The 20,707-nt window shown below is 44.9% G+C and overlaps 1 protein-coding gene across 1 annotated transcript in view; it reads left to right on the top strand.

The window, feature by feature from the left end:
* SPIDR (scaffold protein involved in DNA repair) overlaps positions 1 to 20,707 on the top strand; it is a 353,411-nt gene that overhangs the window by 155,392 nt on the left and 177,312 nt on the right. Inside the window, exon 8 of the mRNA XM_075920729.2 lies at positions 20,104 to 20,323. Coding sequence (XP_075776844.2) covers positions 20,104 to 20,323 — 220 coding nt within the window. The remainder of the gene's footprint in view (positions 1 to 20,103; positions 20,324 to 20,707) is intronic.

The following is a 20,707-nucleotide window of genomic DNA, read 5'->3' as shown; positions in this document are numbered from 1 at the left end:
ATCTGTCCTTCTCAGAAACTGAGCAGTTAATCCACTCAGATGATGTCAGTTTTGTAGACGCAGAGCTTAGCTGCTCACATGATAAATCCAAACATATGCTGTCCAGACTACCTTTGCACAAAACAGGAATAAAAATATTAATTCATTTTGCTTTAAATTATGGTTTAATTTGGAAAACAAAATTCTTTATTTTTAGGGCTTTGTATTAAGATTTCTTTATCTTGATTTTGCAGGAATTCTGTGCCCCTGTATTTCTTCTAGCACTGATTGTAGCTTGATCTTATTATTAGAGCCCTACAAAATGTCGATCTTCATTCATCTGCAATCCACTGTCATGGTCTATGGATCTCCACAGTTTTGCAGGGCTATACTTAGCATGCATTATTTTGACGTTAAATCGTAGGGGGGAAGAGGGAGAGAGAGAGGTGAGAATCTGAGATTCAGTTGCTGTTGACGAAGTACTTTGTACAGCTCCCCTTCCTTTCATCTCTTAGCCTTTTCCCCTGGAATTCTCTTATCACTACAATTTTCACAACTTGTGTATATTTTCTGAAGAGATGCGTCAATTCTTTCCCCGGGCTGTCTATGCTTTTTTGACCTGAGAAACTTACACTCCCCATCTTCCCTGGGACTGAATGAGCTGCAGTATAATTCATTATTTAATCTCTGCAAGTAATTATCATATACTGGAACAGTCCTTGTGGTTGTACATTTATGTATTTATCTAATTTTATGGGAAACTGCTTATTTCATAGAACAAAATTTGATGTCAGTGGGTTTTGGGTCAGTACTTAATACCTGAAGAATAAGTCACATTTTAATTTCTACTTAATATGGCCTCTTTGTCTGTTTAATAAATAATATACACTTTAATAATACACCACCGAAGACATTGTACCATTCTTATTTTAATTGAATTACAGCTTTTCTGGCAGACTGCATTAATAGCTCTCGTTTCCCAGATTATAGAGTTAGATGTAAAATATAAACTGCATAGATAATTTTATTCAATAGTCCTCTCGCTTTAGCTGAGACAAAAGATGGAGAAAAGGTTGTCGTTCTAAGAATTTCACATATATATATTTTTTCTAAAATAATAGTCCTCCTGTTTTCAGTCCCCTGTATGACATAAACAATCTAGAAAAACCCTATTTTTGTATGTTCATGAAGATTTCTACAGATGGTAGAATCGTAGTTTTAATTGAGCAGGTAAAATAATGAGTCTGTTCAGTTATGGGTGAAGGATGAAGTTTAATAAGGATAAATACAAAGTATTCCACTTAGGAAGGAACAACCAATTTCATGGCTGAGGATATTGGGAAGATCTCCAAACCTGAGCCATTCTTTTTAGGTGACAAAGCTGAGGAATTGTCCCAGATTGAGATGTCATTGTAGGAGGTTTTGGAACAAATTGATAACAGTAACAAGTCCCTGGGACCAGATAGTATTTATCTAAGACTTCTGAAAGAACTCAGATGTGAAATTGCAGACCTATTACCTGTGATTTGTAACCTATCCTTTAAATCAACTTCTGAATCTAATGACTGGAAGATAGCTAATGTGATGACAATATTTAAAAAGAGCTCTAGAGGTGATCCTAGCAATTACAGACCAGTAAGTCTAATGTCAATACTGGGCAAATTAGTTGAAACTATAGTAAATAATAGATGAAAATAATTTGTTGAGAGAAAGTCAACATGGTTTCTGTAAAGGGAAACCATGCCTTACTGTCTACTAGAGTTCTTTGAAGGGGTCAACAAACATGTGGACAAGGGGGATCTAGTATACTTAGATTTCCAGAAAGCCTTTTACAAGATCCCTCACCAAAGGCTCTTCACTAAAGTAAGTTGTCATGGGATAAGAGGTAAGGTCCTTTCATGCACGTGCACACACACACACACACACACACACACACACACACACACACACACACACACACGCCAATTAGCATAGTATACTAATATAAAATAGATACTCAATAGTAGTATCAGTATAATCCCTCTATATTACACAGTTTCATAGCTATTGCTTCAACCAATCAATTGTTAATAATCAGCATAGGCACTCTGCCCCACTCCAGCAGCCACTGGAAAAAAATAGCGTATACTTAGTATCTATCAGCAGACACCTTTCCATCCAAGCGACTCCTGCTTGTAGTGTAGTGATCCTGGGCTAGGTGTAATGGAGGTGTTGGCTGGGAGGATATAAGACCTTTCCGTGAGATTGTGTCCAGCATCAGTTGTCTATAGAGTGCTCTGAGGGAGAGGACAGAATGGGGTGTTAAGAGGCAGAGTGGAGCAGGGGGTGCGGTTTGGGGGAAGGAGTGGAGTTGGGGCAAGGCCTTGGGACTAAGTTGTAAAAAGTTAACCAGTTAATCTTTTACCTGGTAAGCATTAGCTTTACTGGCATACTTACCCAGTTAACAAGAGGACTCGGTCTGAGTCTGGGAATCTGGGACTGAATGGGGGTTGAGTACTTTCCAGGAAATTGGAAAGTTAGTGCCTGTGGTAGTCAAGATTCCTGCATGCCATTTAAAGTGTTTTTCTTGTTCTTTTTTGAGATTCACACTTGGTCTTGGTGCAAACCCAGTGCCTTGATTGGAGATTTTGCAGGAGCTCCTGCCAGGCCGCTCATGTGCAACATGAACCAGCGTACGCTGTGCAAGTCAGCACTGCACATGCGCGGTACAGCCCAAGCCCTCCCATTCCTTTTCAACTGCCATTGACCTTAGATGGAGCTCTTCAGTTGTCTGCCTTATTCACACTCTTCAGCTGTTGTTAGGTGTTAATTCTTAGTTTTTAGATAGTTGGTGGTGGTCTTCTCACATTGCTAATAGTTTTAATAGTTAGTTGTAATTTTAAAAAAAAATTTCCATCATGCCCGGCTCCCTGTGTTTTAAATGTTGATCCTCTTGTAGAGACGCAATACTTATCTCAGATGGTCATTTACAATGTGTCAGGTATTTGAGAGAGCACCATCTCAGGATTGTTCCCAGTGGGCCAAAGTTAAGGCCAGGACTCACAGGGACAGGGACCTTCGTCTGAAACTGATCCTTATGGGAAAAAAGGCACACCCAGCTTCAGATCCGGCAAGACAGCCTAGGGAGGTACGTTCACCCCCAGGCTCCCCTCAGGGCAAGAAGGCATAAAAAAGAGGAGTTCCTCTGTGCCTCATCACCAGCTCTATTTGAGAAAACGGTCTCCACCCAAACCATCGGCATAGAGGCGGCGCGTCAGCACTTACGACGCGCAGGGCACCTCTGGTGTTCAGGCACTGTCAGCTGCTGGCGGCACCAATGGCAAAGGGCCTAAACGTTGCCCTAAGACCGTACCAGCACAGACCACGGTATTGTCACCAACATTGGTACTGGCTCAAGCACCATGGGTACCGACATTTTCCACAGTATCGATGACTATGGCACTGATGCCACTACTGGCACCGATCACTTCCTCCACTCCAACGGTACCCTCTCATTCCTTGGCACCATCGGCACTGACCAGAGCAGCGGCATCAGTCGTATACTCGGTACCGCCAACTTACCAGATTTCTCTGCACTCATGCCGAACATCATGTGTTCTATCCCCGGGGCATTGCAATTCTCTGGTGATGATGAGGAAGGAGCACAAGCCTCCTTCTCTCTGCACCACAGCCCTCCAATTGTTACCAGATTTGCCCAATATTCTGGGGTATGCTCATTTATTAGGGTTACTCTTATGGGACTGGGGGGAAGTTAACAATTCTATCAGTGTGCTGTTTGTGCTTACTTGCGCTCTCATATGGAGCTGAATTCTCCCTGCTGCCAATTCCCCCTCCCACTGGAGCTCTCCTCCAGGAACTAGGTTCCTCAGAATAGGGTTCTTACCACCTTAGCAACACACACAGACACTCACACCCACTAACAGAGCAGTCTGAGAGGACTGGGTAATCAGCACTCCCAAGCTGACCCCCTCATATGTCCCTGGACTCGGCAGGCTGGGTTTAACAGCAATGCCACACTGCACCCTTATGTGCGTTTGGACTCAGTGGGCTGGATTAAACAGCACTTTAAGCTGCCATCCTTATAAGCCCCCAGGTTCAGCACCTCCTATCCCCACTTTCACACCACAATCATTCACTGGTAAGCCACACGATGAGCAAACCCCACTGGATTTTGGGCACTACAGGGATCTTTAGCTTGGGTACAAGAAGTGTTGTTGCAGAGCGAATGGGGAAGCCAAAATAACACCCCTTGAGGAAGAATGAGTGAAAGAGAAAGAAAAGAGAGAAGCAACCAGCTTAACAATGAAAGTTATTTATTTCAGGGTAGTGAATATATATATATAGGGAGCCAAACACACAAAACAGTTACAATATTAAATCTAATAGTTACAATATTAAATCTAAATTGAAACGGATTACAAATGTTAGGGCTAGCTAACCATATAACAGTTTACATAGGGCAGAGTCAGGAGGCTATGCTTAGAGAGGTAGTTGGGGGGTTGGAGGAGAGGAGAGAGAGAGAGACCTCACCACTCCATGGAGCTTGCACTGATCTGGGTTCCCAGATGGTGATGGGAGCCGGCGGTCCAGACGGCAGGAGACAAGCAGAGCAGAGCCCCCAGCACGATCAGACAGGAGATGAAGAATTCTCAATGTAACTGATGAAGTTTTAAATCCAGGTATCAGAACAGTTTTTCTTGGGCAAGGGTAGGAGTTTTATAGAGAGGACAATAGTTCGAAGAGAACACTGGATTTGTTTATGGATAAACAGAGGTGAGACAATAGAGACTGATCACACCTGATTATGGGTGATGTTCCTTGAAGGAGCTCACAATGCAACTAGGCAGTTTCAGTATTTGGGATGTCAATAAGATCCATTACTAGAATTGGTCTGATATTGACTAATTTGGGTGTGAGCAGGCCTGGGTTCATTAGCATCTGGAGCAGAGATTTCCCATCAATCAGTGCTTCTCCACTTTCAATATCCCATAGTTCAGTGTGGATCCTGCTTTGGAAGAGCTGGTCTCCATTCTGTAAGCTAATGGAGATGACTCTGTATTCTATCTTCAGTGAAGATAAGGCTGGGGTGTTTCCTTAATTCTATCACCCTTGTCTGAAGCAGTTTAGGTGTGTCTTCCCCAGCCTTTTCATTGCTTTGTCTTTGATTCTAGAAGTGGCCTGGGGGAGGGGGATGGTTTTCCACGAGTGTCACTCCCTGGCTCCCCAAGAGCACAGGGCTGGTAGGTAACACAATGAAATATTACAAGCCCCAATACAATTCAAGGGCAATTCCTTCTTGGTATGGACACCACTGGATGCCTCCTCCAGTACTGCATCAAGCACAATGGCCTTATTGGAGTCTTTGGGGCTTATACAGGAGACATCACAGCCTGTAACCGAGTCCTTATAAACACGCTGCCTTTATTACACCTCACACATCCTCATCAATGCAGCAATCGGAACCTCAGGCACCCCAAGCAACAGAGGAATCATGCCTGGATTTATTACTCCCCACCAATTCTTCTTCATCACCAGATGAGGCTATCGTGACACCTCCACCATCAGTCACAGATGTCTTCTAGCACTTTAATGAACTCTTAAAGAGAGTTGCAGCTGAACTCAGAATTGCCACGGAGAGGTGGCATAACCCCATCATGAGCTCACCGATATACTCCAGACTCCTCCATCCTACAAAATTGCCCTCCCCATCAATCCCACCAACTTGGATGCAGCCAACATAATTTGGCAAACACCTGCATTGATCCCACCCACGTGCAAGCGTGCAGACAAGAAATACTATGTACCTGCCAATACCTTGTAATTCCTCTTCACTCATCCCACACTAAACTAGCTAGTGGTAGAAGTTACACTAGCATCGCTTTCATACCACTCCACCAGACAAAGACACAAAGGGGCTTGACCTATTTGGGTGCAAGATGTATACTTCTGCAACTTTACAGTTCGGAATCTCAAACTACTGAGCCTTGTTAGCTAAATATGACTTTCGCAATTACTTCAAACTCATGGAGTTTGCTGGTGATATCCCTGAGGAAAAGAGACCTCAATTCTCTGCCTTACTTTTGGAGGGACAAGCCATTTTTAGAGCTGCCCTCCAGGCGGCACTAGATGCTGCCGATACTGCTGGTAGAACCACGGCTTCTGCCATTGTGATGGGCGGAGCTTCTTGGTTTTCCACAGCTACATTCCTGTGTGAGATCCAATCCATGGTGGAAGACCTTCCATTTGATCTAGAAAACTGTTTGCGGCCAAGACAAATGATGTTCTCAACACAAAGAAGGACTCCCGTGCCACCCTCTGCATATTGGGTGTACATACGCTTGCCAGCAGACGGAGACAATACCACCATCAGCCATACCAGTGGCCACGTTATCTGTCCTACCTCAACCAGTGGCAGGGTAACAATTCTAATAGAAACAGAACCCGACCTCAGAGAGGCAGATAATCTTTGGGCTCGGCACCTCACTACCGGCCAACGAGCAAATTGAACGCTTGGTCAAGGGCCTAGAAAATTCCTTACAAATTTCAATGCCAAGAATGACCATACAAACCTTCCAGAATCGGCTTTGCCCATTCTACCACCAATTGGCTTACATCACCTCAGACAGATGGGTGCTCGACATAGTTCAATCTGGTTACACCATATCATTCCTTTCCAAGCCTCCTACCCACCCACCTACCCCATCCCTCTTCAGGGACCCCTTACATGACAGCCTGCTACAACAAGATATGCTTCATCTATTAGATCTAGGGTTCATAGAGCCAGTTCCACATGAGCACAGAGGCAGGGGCTTCTATTCCTGCTATTTTCCAACTAAAAAAAAATCAGGAGGCTGGAGACCGATTTTAGATCTGTGCAAACTGAACAGATTAATCAAAATGCAACATTTTTGCATGGTCCTTCTATCCACCATTATCCCGGCATTGCAACAAGGTGATTGGTTTTCAGCCCTCAACCTCCAGAATGCATACTTTCATATCCTAATCCATCCCGCCCACACAAAATTCCTGAGATTCATGATAGGCCATGTCCACTGCCAATACAGAGTATTACCCTTTGGTCTCTCCATGGCCCCTCAGGTTTTCTTCAAGGTACTCGCCGTAGTCACAGCGCATCTTCACTCCATGGGAATAATCATATTCCCCTATCTTGACAACTGCCTTCTTAAGGCATCATCGCAGACACAATCAGCACACGTAACAGCAAGGACCATACAGTGCTTTCAAATTCTAGGCCTTTGCATATACTGGGAAAAGTCTTCCATTCACCCTTCCCAAAACATACAGTTCATCGGAGCATGCCTATATTCCACAGCTGCTTTGGCCTATCTTCCTCATGAAAGATTCCTCACCATTCAGACTTTAGCCGCAACAATCTACCTCACCTCTCGCACCACAGCCAAGGATTGTCTGCAACTTCTTGGCCATGTGGTGGCCACAACATTTGTGGTACCGCATGCTCGACTTCACATGTGTTGCTTACAAATATGGTTCTCCAGAGTTTACAAGCCTCGGAAACACCCCATGTCACTCTTGCTCGCGATACCACACAAGGTCAAAAGATTGCTCCTTTGGTGGACTAAATCAGCCAGCCTTTCCATGGGTGGTCCCTTCCTTCATCCTTCTCTCTCAACTGGATGAGGTACTCATTTCTGAGATCAGACTGCTCAAGGACTCTGGTCAACCCCAGAGATGTCTTTATGCATAAATCTGTTAGAATTTCGTGCTGTACACAATGCTTGTAGACATTTCCTGTCTTCTGTTGCCAGCAAGCATGTCCATGTTCTCAGGGACAACATTACTTGTGTCTTCTATATCAACAGAGAGAAGGGACCAGATCTCCTTTCCTTTGGACTGAAGACATAAAACTGTGGAATTTTTGATCAGCCCCAATATCCATCTTTTCTTAAACCACATTCCAGGTGTCTCCCCACAATGGCCGATGCTCACAGCAGACACTTCCCTAAACATCACGAATGGGTACTTGACCATTCAATAGCACGCTCCCTCTTTTACAGATGGGGCCAACCATCAATAGATGTGTTTGCAATGCCGCACGATACCAAATGCACTCAGTTTTACTCAAGAGGCGGCATAGGGACAGCATCTCTTGGGGATGCCTTCCTCATTCATTGGGATCATGACCTTGCTTATGCTCTCTCCCCCCCCCATACCACCTCTGGTCAGGGTTGTTCAGAAGATCAGGTTGGACAGCTCCACAGTCATCCTGATAGCCCCCACCTCGCCCAGACAATCATAGTATCGGTTTCGGCTGAGGATGTTGATCCGCACACCCATCAATTTTCCGCTCCAACACAGTCTAACCACTCTGAGGCAGATAATGCAAACTTACCTGGATCTACGCAAGCTACATCTAACAGCATGGCTCGTCCGTGGCTCTCCAACATAGAACTAGCCCTCCTGGAACAGATCTGCGCAATCCTCATCCACAGACATAAGGACTCCACTTGCACATCCTACACTTACAAATGGAAGCAATTCTTAACATGGTGCACATCAAAGGGGAAGGACCCAACCTCAACACCCCTGTCCTTCATTCTTGATTATCTACTCACCTTAAAACAATCATCGCTCTCCTTTATTTCCATAAAGGTACACCTAGTGGCCATTACTACTTTCTATTGCAAAATTGACGGCTTTTCTGTGTTTACTCACCCTATCACCAAAAGACTAACAAGATGGTTTATTAGATGATGAGCTTTCGTGGGCCTGACCCACTTCCTCAGATCAAATAGTGGAAGAAAATAGTCACAGCCATATATACCAAAGGATACAATTAAAAAAATGAACACATATGAAAAGGACAAATCACATTTCAGAACAGAAGGAGGATACGGGTGGGGGGGAAGGAAGGTGAATGCCTGTGAGTTAATGATACTAAGAGGTGGGGAAGGGTAGATGTCTGTGAGTTAATAGTATTAGAGGTGATAATTGGGGAAGCTATCTTTGTAATGGGTAAGATAGCTGGGGTCTTTGTTCAGCCCACTGCGGAGAGTGTCAAATTTTAGCATGAATGCCAGTTCAGAGGATTCCCTTTCAAGTGCAGATTTGAATGTCTTCTGAAGTAGGATGCAGGTGAGTAGGTCATTGAGACAGTGTCCTTTCTGGTTGAAATGGCAAGCAACTGTTTTTTCTTTGTGATCCTGTCTAATGTCTGTTTTGTGGGCATTGATTCTTTGGCGAAATGTCTGAGACGTTTGTCCAATGTACATAACAGACGGACACGTTCGGCACATGATAGCATAGATTATATTTCTGGAGGCGCAGGAATATGTATTCTTGATCTTATAACTCACTTGGTTAGGCCCAATAATGGTGTCAGCAGAGTAAATATGTGGACAAAGCTGGCAACAGGGTTTGTTGCAAGGGAAAGTACCAGGGTTGGTATTAGTGTGGTATGTCCTGTAGTTGTTGGTAAGAATCATCTTGAGGTTAGGTGGTTGTCTAGAGGAGACTATGGGTCTGTCTCCCAGAGCTTCTTGGAGTTTAGTGTCCTGTTCCAGTATATGCTGCAATTTATTGATAATGTGTTGGACAGGTTTAAGTTGGGAGCTGTAGGTGATGACAAGTGGTGTTCTATTGTTGGTTTTCTTGGGTCTGTCTTGTAGTAGATGGTTTCTAGATATTCGTTTGGCTCTTTCAATTTGCTTTTTTATTTCTCCGGGTGGGTAGTTGAGGTTTACAAATGCTTGGTAGAGATCCTGAAGTTTCTGGTCTCTGTCAGTGGGATTAGAGCAGATGCGGTTGTATCGAAGGGCTTGGCTATAGATGATGGATCGTATGGTGTGTGCTGGATGGGAGCTGGAAGCATGTAGGTAACTGTATGAGTCAGTGGGTTTTCTGTAGAGGGTGGTGTCTAATTTTCCATTGTTGATTTGTACTGTGGTGTCCAGGAAATGGATCTCTCGTGTGGAATGGTCTAGGCTGAGGTTAATGGTGGGGTGTAGGTTGTTGAAATCTCTGTGGAATGTCTCCAGTGTTTCTTGGCCATGCGTCCAGATCATAAAGATGTCATCAATGTAGCGTAAGTAGAGAAGGGGTAAAAGGGGACGAGAGTTGAGGAAACATTGTTCTAGGTCAGCCATAAAGATATTAGCATACTGTGGGGCCATGCGTGTACCCATGGCTGTGCCGCTGATCTGGAGGTATAAGTTGTTCTCAAACTGGAAATAATTGTGGGTGAGAACAAAGTTACATAAGTCTGCTATCAGGTTGGCAGTGGTGTTCTCTGGGATAGTGTTTCTAATAGCTTGTAATCCGTCTTCATGTGGGATGTTGGTATATAGTGCTTCTACATCCATGGTGGGAAGGATGGTGTTATTGGGGAGGTTATCGATCTTTTGTAGTTTCCTTAGGAAGTCAGTAGTGTCTCGGAGATAGCTGTGGGTGTTGGTTGCGTAGGGTTTGAGGAGAGAGTCTACATAGCTGGATAGACCAGTAGTGAGTAGTCTTGCAAGGTGTCAGTCGGTGTGGATGTTTGTCTTGAGATGAGACTCTCTTAAGTTAGAAATGTCATTCTTGATGTTTTTCTGTTTCTTGTATAAAATGCTTAGCAGGTGATTCCTTAATTTCTTGGATAGTGTGATATAATATCTTTATGGCTGGCCTAGAACAACGTTTCCTCAACTCCCGTCCCCTTTTACCCCTTCTCTACTTACGCTACATCGATGACATCTTTATGATCTGGACGCATGGCCAAGAAACACTGGAGACATTCCACAGAGATTTCAAAAACCTACACCCCACCATTAACCTCAGCCTAGACCATTCCACACGAGAGATCCATTTCCTGGACACCACAGTACAAATCAACAATGGAAAATTAGACACCACCCTCTACAGAAAACCCACTGACTCATACAGTTACCTACATGCTTCCAGCTCCCATCCAGCACACACCATACGATCCATCATCTATAGCCAAGGCCTTCGATACAACCGCATATGCTCTAATCCCATTGACAGAGACCAGAAACTTCAGGATCTCTACCAAGCATTTGTAAACCTCAACTACCCACCCGGAGAAATAAAAAAGCAAATTGAAAGAGCCAAACGAATACCTAGAAACCATCTACTACAAGACAGACCCAAGAAAACCATCAATAGAACACCACTTGTCATCACCTACAGCTCCCAACTTAAACCTGTCCAACACATTATCAATAAATTACAGCCTATACTGGAACAGGACACTAAACTCCAAGAAGCTCTGGGAGACAGACCCATAGTCTCCTCTAGACAACCACCTAACCTCAAGATGATTCTTACCAACAACTACAGGACATACCACACTAATACCAACCCTGGTACTTTCCCTTGCAACAAACCCTGTTGCCAGCTTTGTCCACATATTTACTCTGCTGACACCATTATTGGGCCTAACCAAGTGAGTTATAAGATCAAGAATACATATTCCTGTGCCTCCAGAAATATAATCTATGCTATCATGCGCCGAACGTGTCCGTCTGTTATGTACATTGGACAAACGTCTCAGACATTTCGCCAAAGAATCAATGCCCACAAAACAGACATTAGACAGGATCACAAAGAAAAAACAGTTGCTTGCCATTTCAACCAGAAAGGACACTGTCTCAATGACCTACTCACCTGCATCCTACTTCAGAAGACATTCAAATCTGCACTTGAAAGGGAATCCTCTGAACTGGCATTCATGCTAAAATTTGACACTCTCCGCAGTGGGCTGAACAAAGACCCCAGCTATCTTACCCATTACAAAGATAGCTTCCCCAATTATCACCTCTAATACTATTAACTCACAGACATCTACCCTTCCCCACCTCTTAGTATCATTAACTCACAGGCATTCACCTTCCTTCCCCCCCACCCGTATCCCCCTTCTGTTCTGAAATGTGATTTGTCCTTTTCCTATGTGTTCATTTTTTTTAATTGTATCCTTTGGTATATATGGCTGTGACTATTTTCTTCCACTATTTGATCTGAGGAAGTGGGTCAGGCCCACGAAAGCTCATCATCTAATAAACCATCTTGTTAGTCTTTAAAGTGCTACATAGTCCTGTATTTTGTTTCAGCTACACTAGACTAACACGGCTACATTTCTATCCCTATCACCAAAAGGTTTCTCAAAGGTTTGCATCTTTCACATCCCAATATCATACTACCGGTACCTGCCTGGGATCTCAGGCTAGTGCTATGCGCCTTGACCAAGCTGCCCTTCAAGCCCCTCGCCTCTTACTCCTTTTCACACCTTCCCATGAAGGTTGCATTCCTACTCACTGTCATGTTGGCCTGCTGTGTTGGTGACATAGCCGCACTCATGGCCGACCCACCCTTCACAATATTCCATAGTGATAGGGTTACCCTTTGTACACATCTTAAATACCTACCAAAGTTTCCATTATCATTCCATATAAACGAAACGCTAAACCTACCTGTGTACTTCCCAAAGCCACATGCAAACTCTTTTGAGTCTGCCATGCACACCCTCGATTTTCAGCGTGCATTGTCTTTTTATCTAGAAAGAACTAGACCCTTCAAACAATCACCTTGCCTATTCCTCACCTTTGCAGATCGAGTGAAGGGACACCCCATATCGAAACAGAGATTACAGACTGTATAAAAACCACTTACATGCTCAAGGGCCTACAGCCACCATTGTGCTTCACAGCTCATTCCACCAGGGCCATATCCGCTTCCACAGTGTACCTAAGCAACGTGCCACGAATGGACATTTGCAAGGCAGCCACTTGGGCATTGCAGCTTACCTTTGCCAAGCACTATCTGCTTTCCTATGCAGGTGACACTGCAGTGGACTCAGCAGTACTATCATCTGCTTACCATAACTTTCCAAAGCTGCAGCCAGCAATAGGCAAAACTGCTTGTTAATCACCACGGGGCCTCTTGAAGAAGCAACAAAGGTTACTCACCTTGTGCAGTAACTGCAGTTCTTCAAGAGGGTGTTCCTGTGGATGCTCCACGACTTACCCTCTTCTCTCCTCCCCGCCTCTCCCCTCCCCCCCACTTCAGTCCTGGGGCTTCTGGGGTAGAGAAGGAACTGGAGGGTTTGGGTCATGGATGCACGGTGCAGACTGACACGGTGTTCGCTGGCTCGTGCTGCGCATGCATGGCCTAGCAGGGACTGCTGCAAAATCTCTGATCTTGGTGCACTGGGGCGACACCAAGACCAAGCATGGAGCATCCACTGGGACACCATCTTGAAGAACTCCAGTTACTGCACAAAGTGAGTAACCTTCGTTTATTTAACATAAATGGTTGGCTAGTTCTAAGAAACCTGCCTTCTTGCGCTGCAGAATTGGTACCAACTTACCATGCTTTCTCTAGATTCTGCATCACTGTAGGGAAAAAATTAATTCTGCCTTGGCAGTGGGATAATGTAAAATAAAGTATTTAGGAAGTTGACAAGAATTTCCGTAGATTATCCAACGTAGAAAGGAAAACACTGCAAGTAATATCCTCATGCAAACAACCAAACTGAAAGCTGCTGAAATTGCAAATGTCCAGTCTGCCTCCTCACCAATACACACACCCTTAAGAACTAGCACACTCTTTTTATGATTTAATTGGTATAAAAATCCAAGAACCAAATCAATTAAACATTAAAGCTGCATTGTGTACTTTCCCGTTTAATCTTTTGTCAGCAATCCAGCCTGTTTTTTCCTGTTGTTTGAGAGAGCGTTCTCACTAAGAACACAGTTTGTGTAATTAAATTTAACTATCTGTAAGCATATAAATAAACAAATATGTTGTGGTTCTGTGCACTTTATATTTTTGCCATGTGCTAGACTTCATTAGGATTCTGAAGTAGCTCATTACACATTTCTTTTGGTGAGGAAATGTTCTTCCCTGTACAATATTAACTCTGTCTTGTTTCAGTTTTCAGACTGAAGAACAACCAGAGAGAATAGTGGGAGTGGGGTTTCCCTTGGCTTTTCTAAGGTTTCATATAAAGTTAAGAATACATTTAAGAACATTTTTGTATTTTCAGATCTGACTCATTTTCATGATTATTATTAAAAAACAGAATCCAGTGTGTTTCACCATGTCAGATCATCATCCCATCTTATCGCAATTTTTGAAGAACTGTTAATGTACTGCTAGATCGGCTGTCTTAATGAGCTGCTGTATGGTCAAAATGGTAAAACTTCATTTATTAGAGATAGATATTTTAAATGCCAGATTGGCCTTAGTTATTCCTTTTTTTAATTTTAAAAAAGTTTGGTTATATTTGTGCATTTGTATATTAATTTGAGAGACTCAAATATTCATGTATTCTAAAAACTAAGTTGTGGGGTAGGATTAGGGTTAGGTAAATATAAAATTATTTTAAAGTCAGAGTTTTTATTGTCAGGAAAACTGGTTTATGAATGCCAGATTTTTTAGAGTTAGCTAAGTATCACAAATAGTACTAAAATTTAATTCACAAAAGTGTGAATATTCTCATGTTAGTTTATGAGTTTGAATAATTTAAAGTTTGTTTTTAGGCGCTAAAAACCTGTCCAAACTTTAGCTTCATTGGTTTATTAGAAACTTGTTCATTAACCAAACTCAGTTGTTTTAGACAACTCTTGAGGTTAGCTTGTCACCTAATAATGTGTCTTGAGAGCATGAGGAGGAAGTTGAGGAGAAAGAAATGTAATAATAATAATAGTAATAAAATCCAGTTCTTGAATAGCACTTTTAATCAGTAGATCTCCAAGTGCTGTAGAAAAAAAAAAGTGTGTGGGGAATGAGGCGGTAAGAACTGAAGTGGCTTGCTCAAGATGATCCAACAGGCCTACAGCCAATCTGGGTACAGAACTCGGGTCTCCTGGGTAGAACCGATGGGAAATTCTGACAATGTTTTTCATCAGAAAACGTTGATTTGTTGAAAGCAAATTGTTTCATAGAAATCTGCTGCTTTTGGTTAAAAAAATGTTCTGAAATGAAAACTGAAACAAAGCATTTTGATATATTTGAAAAGTTGTCTTAGAAATGTCTCAACAAGGTTTTTGGACATTTTTGGATGTCTATACACCAAAGCAAGGAGCATGGGGAATAGACAAGAAGCACTGGAAGTCCATAAGCTAAGTTATGATTTGGTTGATATCACAGAGAGTGAGTGGGATAAATCTCATGACTGGAAAATTTTGTATTCAGGGCTATAGCTTGTTCAGAAGAAGCAGGCAGGGTAAAGAGGGAGAAGGGATTTCATAATACATAAAGGGTATATTCATTTGTGCTGAAGCGCAGAAGGTGGTGCGAGGCGGACCAGCTGAGAGTCTCTGGGTACTAAAAGTGTAAAAATAGGGGTGATGCTCTGGTAAGAGTCTTCTGTAAACCCTCATAGGTGGTTGAGACATTTCTAAGACAACAGAAATATGTACAGGCAGTCCCCAGGTTACGTACAAGATAGGGACTGTAGGTTTGTTCTTAAGTTGAATCTGTATGTAAGTTGGAACTGGCGTCCAGATTCAGCCGCTGCTGAAACTGATCAGTTTCAACAGCGGCTGAATCTGGATGCCAGTTCTGACTTACATACAGATTCAACTTAAGAACCCCAGTCATCCCCAAGTCAGCTGCTGCTGAAACTGATCAGCGGCTGATTCCAGGAAGCCCGGTGGCAGGGGCTTCCTGTAGTCAGACACTGGTCAGTTTCAGCAGCGGCTGACTTGGGGATACCTGGGGCAGAGCAGCTGGGGTGCTGCTGGGTTGGTCCAGTAGCTCCTCCTGAAACTGACCAGCAGTGGCTGAATCAGGACTCCTGGGGCAGAGCAGCTAGGGTGCTGCCGGGTTGGTCCAGTAGCGCCCAGAGCGGCGCTACAGGACCAACCGGCAGTGCCCCAGCTGCTGTACCACAGGCGTCTGGAGCAAAGCCGCGGAGCACGGGGGCAGCGGGACAGCCCAGACGCGCCGTGGCTGTCCTGCTGCCCTCGGGCTCCGCGGCTTTGCTCTGCTTTGCTCCCTGTCCCCCTGGTCTGCAGACCAGGGGGACGGGGAGCAAAGCAGCGGAACACGCGGGCAGCAGACAGCCCAGACGCGTCTGGGCTGTCCACTGCCCGCGTGCTCCGCTGCTTTGCTTCCTCTCCCTGGTCTGCTGGAGACCAGGGAGAGGGCCCCGTTCGTAACTGCGGATCCGACATAAGTCGGATCCGCGTAACTCGGGGACTGCCTGTATAGCTACCCAGGCATCTGTTGGAAAAGTAATAGAGCAGGGGTGGCCAAAGAACCACAATAGCAGTGGAAACAGCATGAAGAGCTGGGGCAAAGTTGTTGGGGGGGGGGGGGGGAGGGGAAGCAAAGCATCGCGCTGGGGGAAAATAGGTGCTGGTACAAACGTCCCAGGGCACTGCTTTTGTTGTTGTTTGTTTAACAGCTTTTCCCTGGGTCTTTGCCTTTGCCCTGGCTCTTCATGCCTTCTCCACTGCTATTGTGGCTCACAAAAAAGCACTGGGGAGGGGTGAGAGGTACAAGCTCTGGGAGGGAATTTGAGTGCAGGAAGAAGTAGAGAAGAGGATGCTGGCTCAGGGAGGGGGCTCCAGGTTGGAGAGTGTCGGGGTCAGGTGGAGGATTGCAGTGCTGAGAAAGCCACAGGCTTGTGGCTGTGAGGGTGCAGGACTTTGGGCTGGGAGGGGCTCAGGGCAGGGAGGCTGGGAGGGGCTCAGGGCAGGGAGGCTGGGAGTATGATGGGCTCAGGACACAGATTTGCAGTGTGTGGATGGTGTTGGAGTGTTGTGGCAGACGACTGGAGATGTGGGGGTGCAGGAGTTTGGAAACATGAGAGGCTCAGGACATGGGGTTCCAGTGTATGATAGGCTCAGATTTGAGGTCTGGGGGGGCTAGGAGTGTTGTGTTATGCTGCACTAAGATGGGGGCTTGGCCCCAATTGGGAGCTTGTTGGCCAGGCTTCATTTTTATATAAAGTATTACGTCAAACGCTAAATGTTTCAGCATTGTCTTTATTTATGAGAAGGGCGGGGAACCTGTTTTGAGTCAGGAGTCACTGACCCACCGAAAAGTCAGTCGGGGCCACACAAGTGAGATGCAAAAAACCAACTGCTCCATATCCCCCCCCAACACTCAGTAATGTGGCCCCAACTGTGCTGGTGGGGGCACGGGGCTGGGTGCTGGGGCAGGGTACTCATGGGGTGGTCTGGCCAGGAGGAGGGGACAGAGACAGCTGGGGCTAGTACCTGGGGATCCTGGGTCTCAGGAAGTGCACTGGCTGCTCTTCCCCTCCCCTTCCCTAGGCACCCTGCCTGCTCTAACCCAATCCCCTTTCCCTCCCCCAGAGCCAGGCACCTCCCCAACCCAATACCCCTCCCCTTCCCCAGAGGCAGGCACCCCCCCAAACCAATCTCCCCCTCCCCCCAAGCCAGGCACCGGCCCCCCTTATACCAATCCCTCCCCCCCTCCACCGCTCTAACCTAATTCTCAGGTCCTGGTGGCGGAGCTGCCACTACGGCCGCACATATCTCCCTCCAGGCGCTGGGGCGCGTGTACTGAGCAGCCAGCCTTGAGATGTGCTTGCTGGGATGCCACGTGCACCCTCCCTACCACGAACCCAACCCTCTGCCCTAACCCAGACTAGCCTCCCCTAACCCAGACTAGAGCCAGGCACCTTCCCCCGCTCTAATCTAATTCTCGGGTCCCAGCGCTGCTACCACTACAGCCACGTGTCTCCCTCCAGGCGCTGGGGCATGTGCGCTGAGCAGCTGGCACACTATGAGCACCCCCTCCTTTCCCCTCTCCTCATCTCCCCTTTCCTAGAGCCAGACACCTCCCTTCCATGCTCTAACCCAATCCCCTTCCCCCACTAACCTTATGCCCAGGTCCCAGAGCCACTGCTGGTGCTGCCGCTGCACCTGGAGCCTTCGCCACTGCAGCTGCCTGCGCTCAGCAGCTGGCTGCTAGCATGTGCAGGCTGTGAGACGCTGTGTGCGATCCGGCCTGTACGTGCAGGATATGACGTAGTGTGCTGGGGGCCATGAGAGCGGCTGACCTGAGTGGTTCTGTGTTCTGTTCCAGTTCCATCAGGAGCCACGGGTTGGCCGCCCCTGTAATAGAGCAAAACAAGAAATCTCGAGTCAATTCTTGGAATACATCAGGACATTTGTTTGAAAAGATAGGAAATGATTCTAAGGAAAGGAAGATGTGAGACCAGTAGGATAAAGTTATTGGGCTTTAACAAACTCAAAGAACTGGTAGGTAAGGTCTCATGGGAAGAAAATCTAAGGGAAAAAGGACAGAAGGAGACCTGGCAGTTCCTCAAGGAAACAATATTAAAGGCACAACTGCAAGGAAGAATCTGAAAACTTGTAAGAAGCCAATATGGATTCATCAGGAGCTCTTTAATGACCTGAGAATCAAAAAGGAATCCTACAAAAAGTGGAAACATGGTTAAATTGATAAAGAGTATAAAAGAACATTACAAGTATGTAGACATAAAATCAGAAAGGTTAAGTCAGTAAATGAGTTAGACTTAGAAGGGGATATGCAAGGCAATAACAAAAGGTTCTTTATACACATGAGGATCAAGAGTAAAATGACTACTGAGCGGGACAGGTGAGGTGCTTAATGTCTGCTATTATTCAGTCTTCACTAAACTGGCTATTGATGACTAAACACCCAACATATTGATAACCACGGGGGAAGGAATGCAAGTCAAAATAAGGAAAGAACAGACTAAAAGAATATTTAGGTAAGTTGGATTTATTCCAGTCAGCAGAGACTGGTGAAATTCATCCTGGACCTAGGGTACATAAGGAACTAGATGAAGCAAACAAGGAACCATTAGCAAATATCTTAGAGAATTTCTGGAGGACAAGAATGGTTCCAGAAGACTTGGAGAAGGGAGAACACACTGCCTATCTTTAAAAAGGTGAACAAGGAAGAACCAGGAAACTATAGACCAGTCAGCCTAATTTCAATACCTAAAAAGATACTAAGGGTGCTAAAAGGCGGGTAATTGGCTAATTGAGTAGTACAATTTGTATCAACTGCATGATTAGTCGATAAGGGAAGTACTCAGTCCCAGCTCACACTGGGTCTGGGAGCTTCCCCCGCTGTAGCTCAGCAATTTACATGTAGTAAGAACCAGGCACACAGCCGGGGTACATCTTGGACGCGATGTGAGCAAGGACTGAGCCAGGCTGCTCCATGGCATGTGGAGTAGCCTCTGCTTGCAGCAAACCTGGGCCTGTCATGTTTCATTCCCCCTCTCCTCCCCCCCCACGCCTTCCATTGCCTCTGATAGCAGAAACAGTGCTGGGGGGGGGGAACCAGTTGATACAGAGAGTATGCTTGAAGGATGTCAACATGTCAGAGGCAGCAAAGAGGGGGTGGGAGGTGGGAGCCAGTGTCCTTGAGAACCGGATCACACAAAGCTGCCTGCCTCCCTCCTGCAAAGGTACTGCCTCTGATAGAAAGGTAGCAGTGCGGATGGTGAGGGGCGCAGGCAAGAGCTGGTACACATAGGAAACAGGCTTTTAAGCCAGCTCCCCACATGTATCAGCTCCCACAGAGTTGTCCATCTCCCAAGTTCTCCTTTGTAATAATTTTGTATGGGGTATTGAGAGAGCGTTGGTACTATTAAGGGCTATGGACTATATTAGTGGCAGGATATTGGACACACAATAACTATATACCTATCTACCCCCATTGCTGGGGAAGATCCCCTTCCCTGTAAAAGAACAAGACAGGATTTGGCCATAAAAAGGACAAAAGAAGTGAGGAATTGAAAGTTAGACAACATTAAAAGGCAGAGTAGTAATTTCAAACTTAGTGGGTTCTTTTTCATTTTTTAAAAACACAGTGTTTGGTGCTGTCATCCTTATATTGCTAGACAGTGACTTCCATGTTTCGTTCATTTCATGACATCTCTATAGAATGTTTTGTGACCATGTGATTTTTTTTTTAACCCGGGAGGTTCATAACTTGGTGTTCTATTATTTCGCTTTGCTTAACACATCCAGATTGCTTTGTCAAAAATAAATGAGAGGAGACTGGAAATGGGATGTTGATTTTTTATGGCCCTACTCTGATCTGTAGAACACATCTTCCTGACTTTTTATTTTATTTTATTTTATTGTCATTTTGCTTAATTTTCAGGAGGCAAATCTGGTGTATTAATTGTGAAGATCTTAGAGGTGCATGAGGAATGTGCTAAGCAAGTTGCTCTCTGCCAGCAGCTGGGACAGCTGCCTGCTGACAGCTCCTCTGAAGTTGATGTCATTGATACTGAGACCAGATTAAAAGTTCTTTTTACAAAGGAAACAGCAGCTCACCTCAAGGGAGGTCCACAGGATATTGTCCACATTTATCCTCCTTGGTAAGTACAATGCGTTGGTTGCACCAGCTGTGGTGTTAAAAGATAAGATATTTTTATCAGACCATCACATTATTACAGAAGAGTCTTCAGAGAATCAGACCTTGTGTCTTTGGTGGCTTGTGAGAATTTCTGGAAGACACATTAATGCAGTGTTAGTTCAGATTATAAGAAAATGTAATACGTGCTTATGGACTTTGATTTGGTTTTTCATGAAATTTTTTCATGTTAGAATTCATGAAAGTTATGAAGAATATTTTGCAACGATAAGGCCAATAAAATATATTTTGTGGTGATAAATTGAGTCAGGAAAGTCAGTGTCTTTAGTTTGGGTATATCCCAATTGGTGGAAAAGCACTTCAGTGCTCAGAAGATACTCTACAGAAA

The sequence above is a fragment of the Pelodiscus sinensis genome, chromosome 2 (assembly GCF_052426305.1).
Source record: "Pelodiscus sinensis isolate ZL-2025 chromosome 2, ASM5242630v1, whole genome shotgun sequence".
NCBI lineage: Eukaryota > Metazoa > Chordata > Testudines > Trionychidae > Pelodiscus > Pelodiscus sinensis.
The sequence above is the reverse complement of the archived record's forward strand: the minus strand, read 5'-3'. Positions and strand labels throughout refer to the sequence as shown.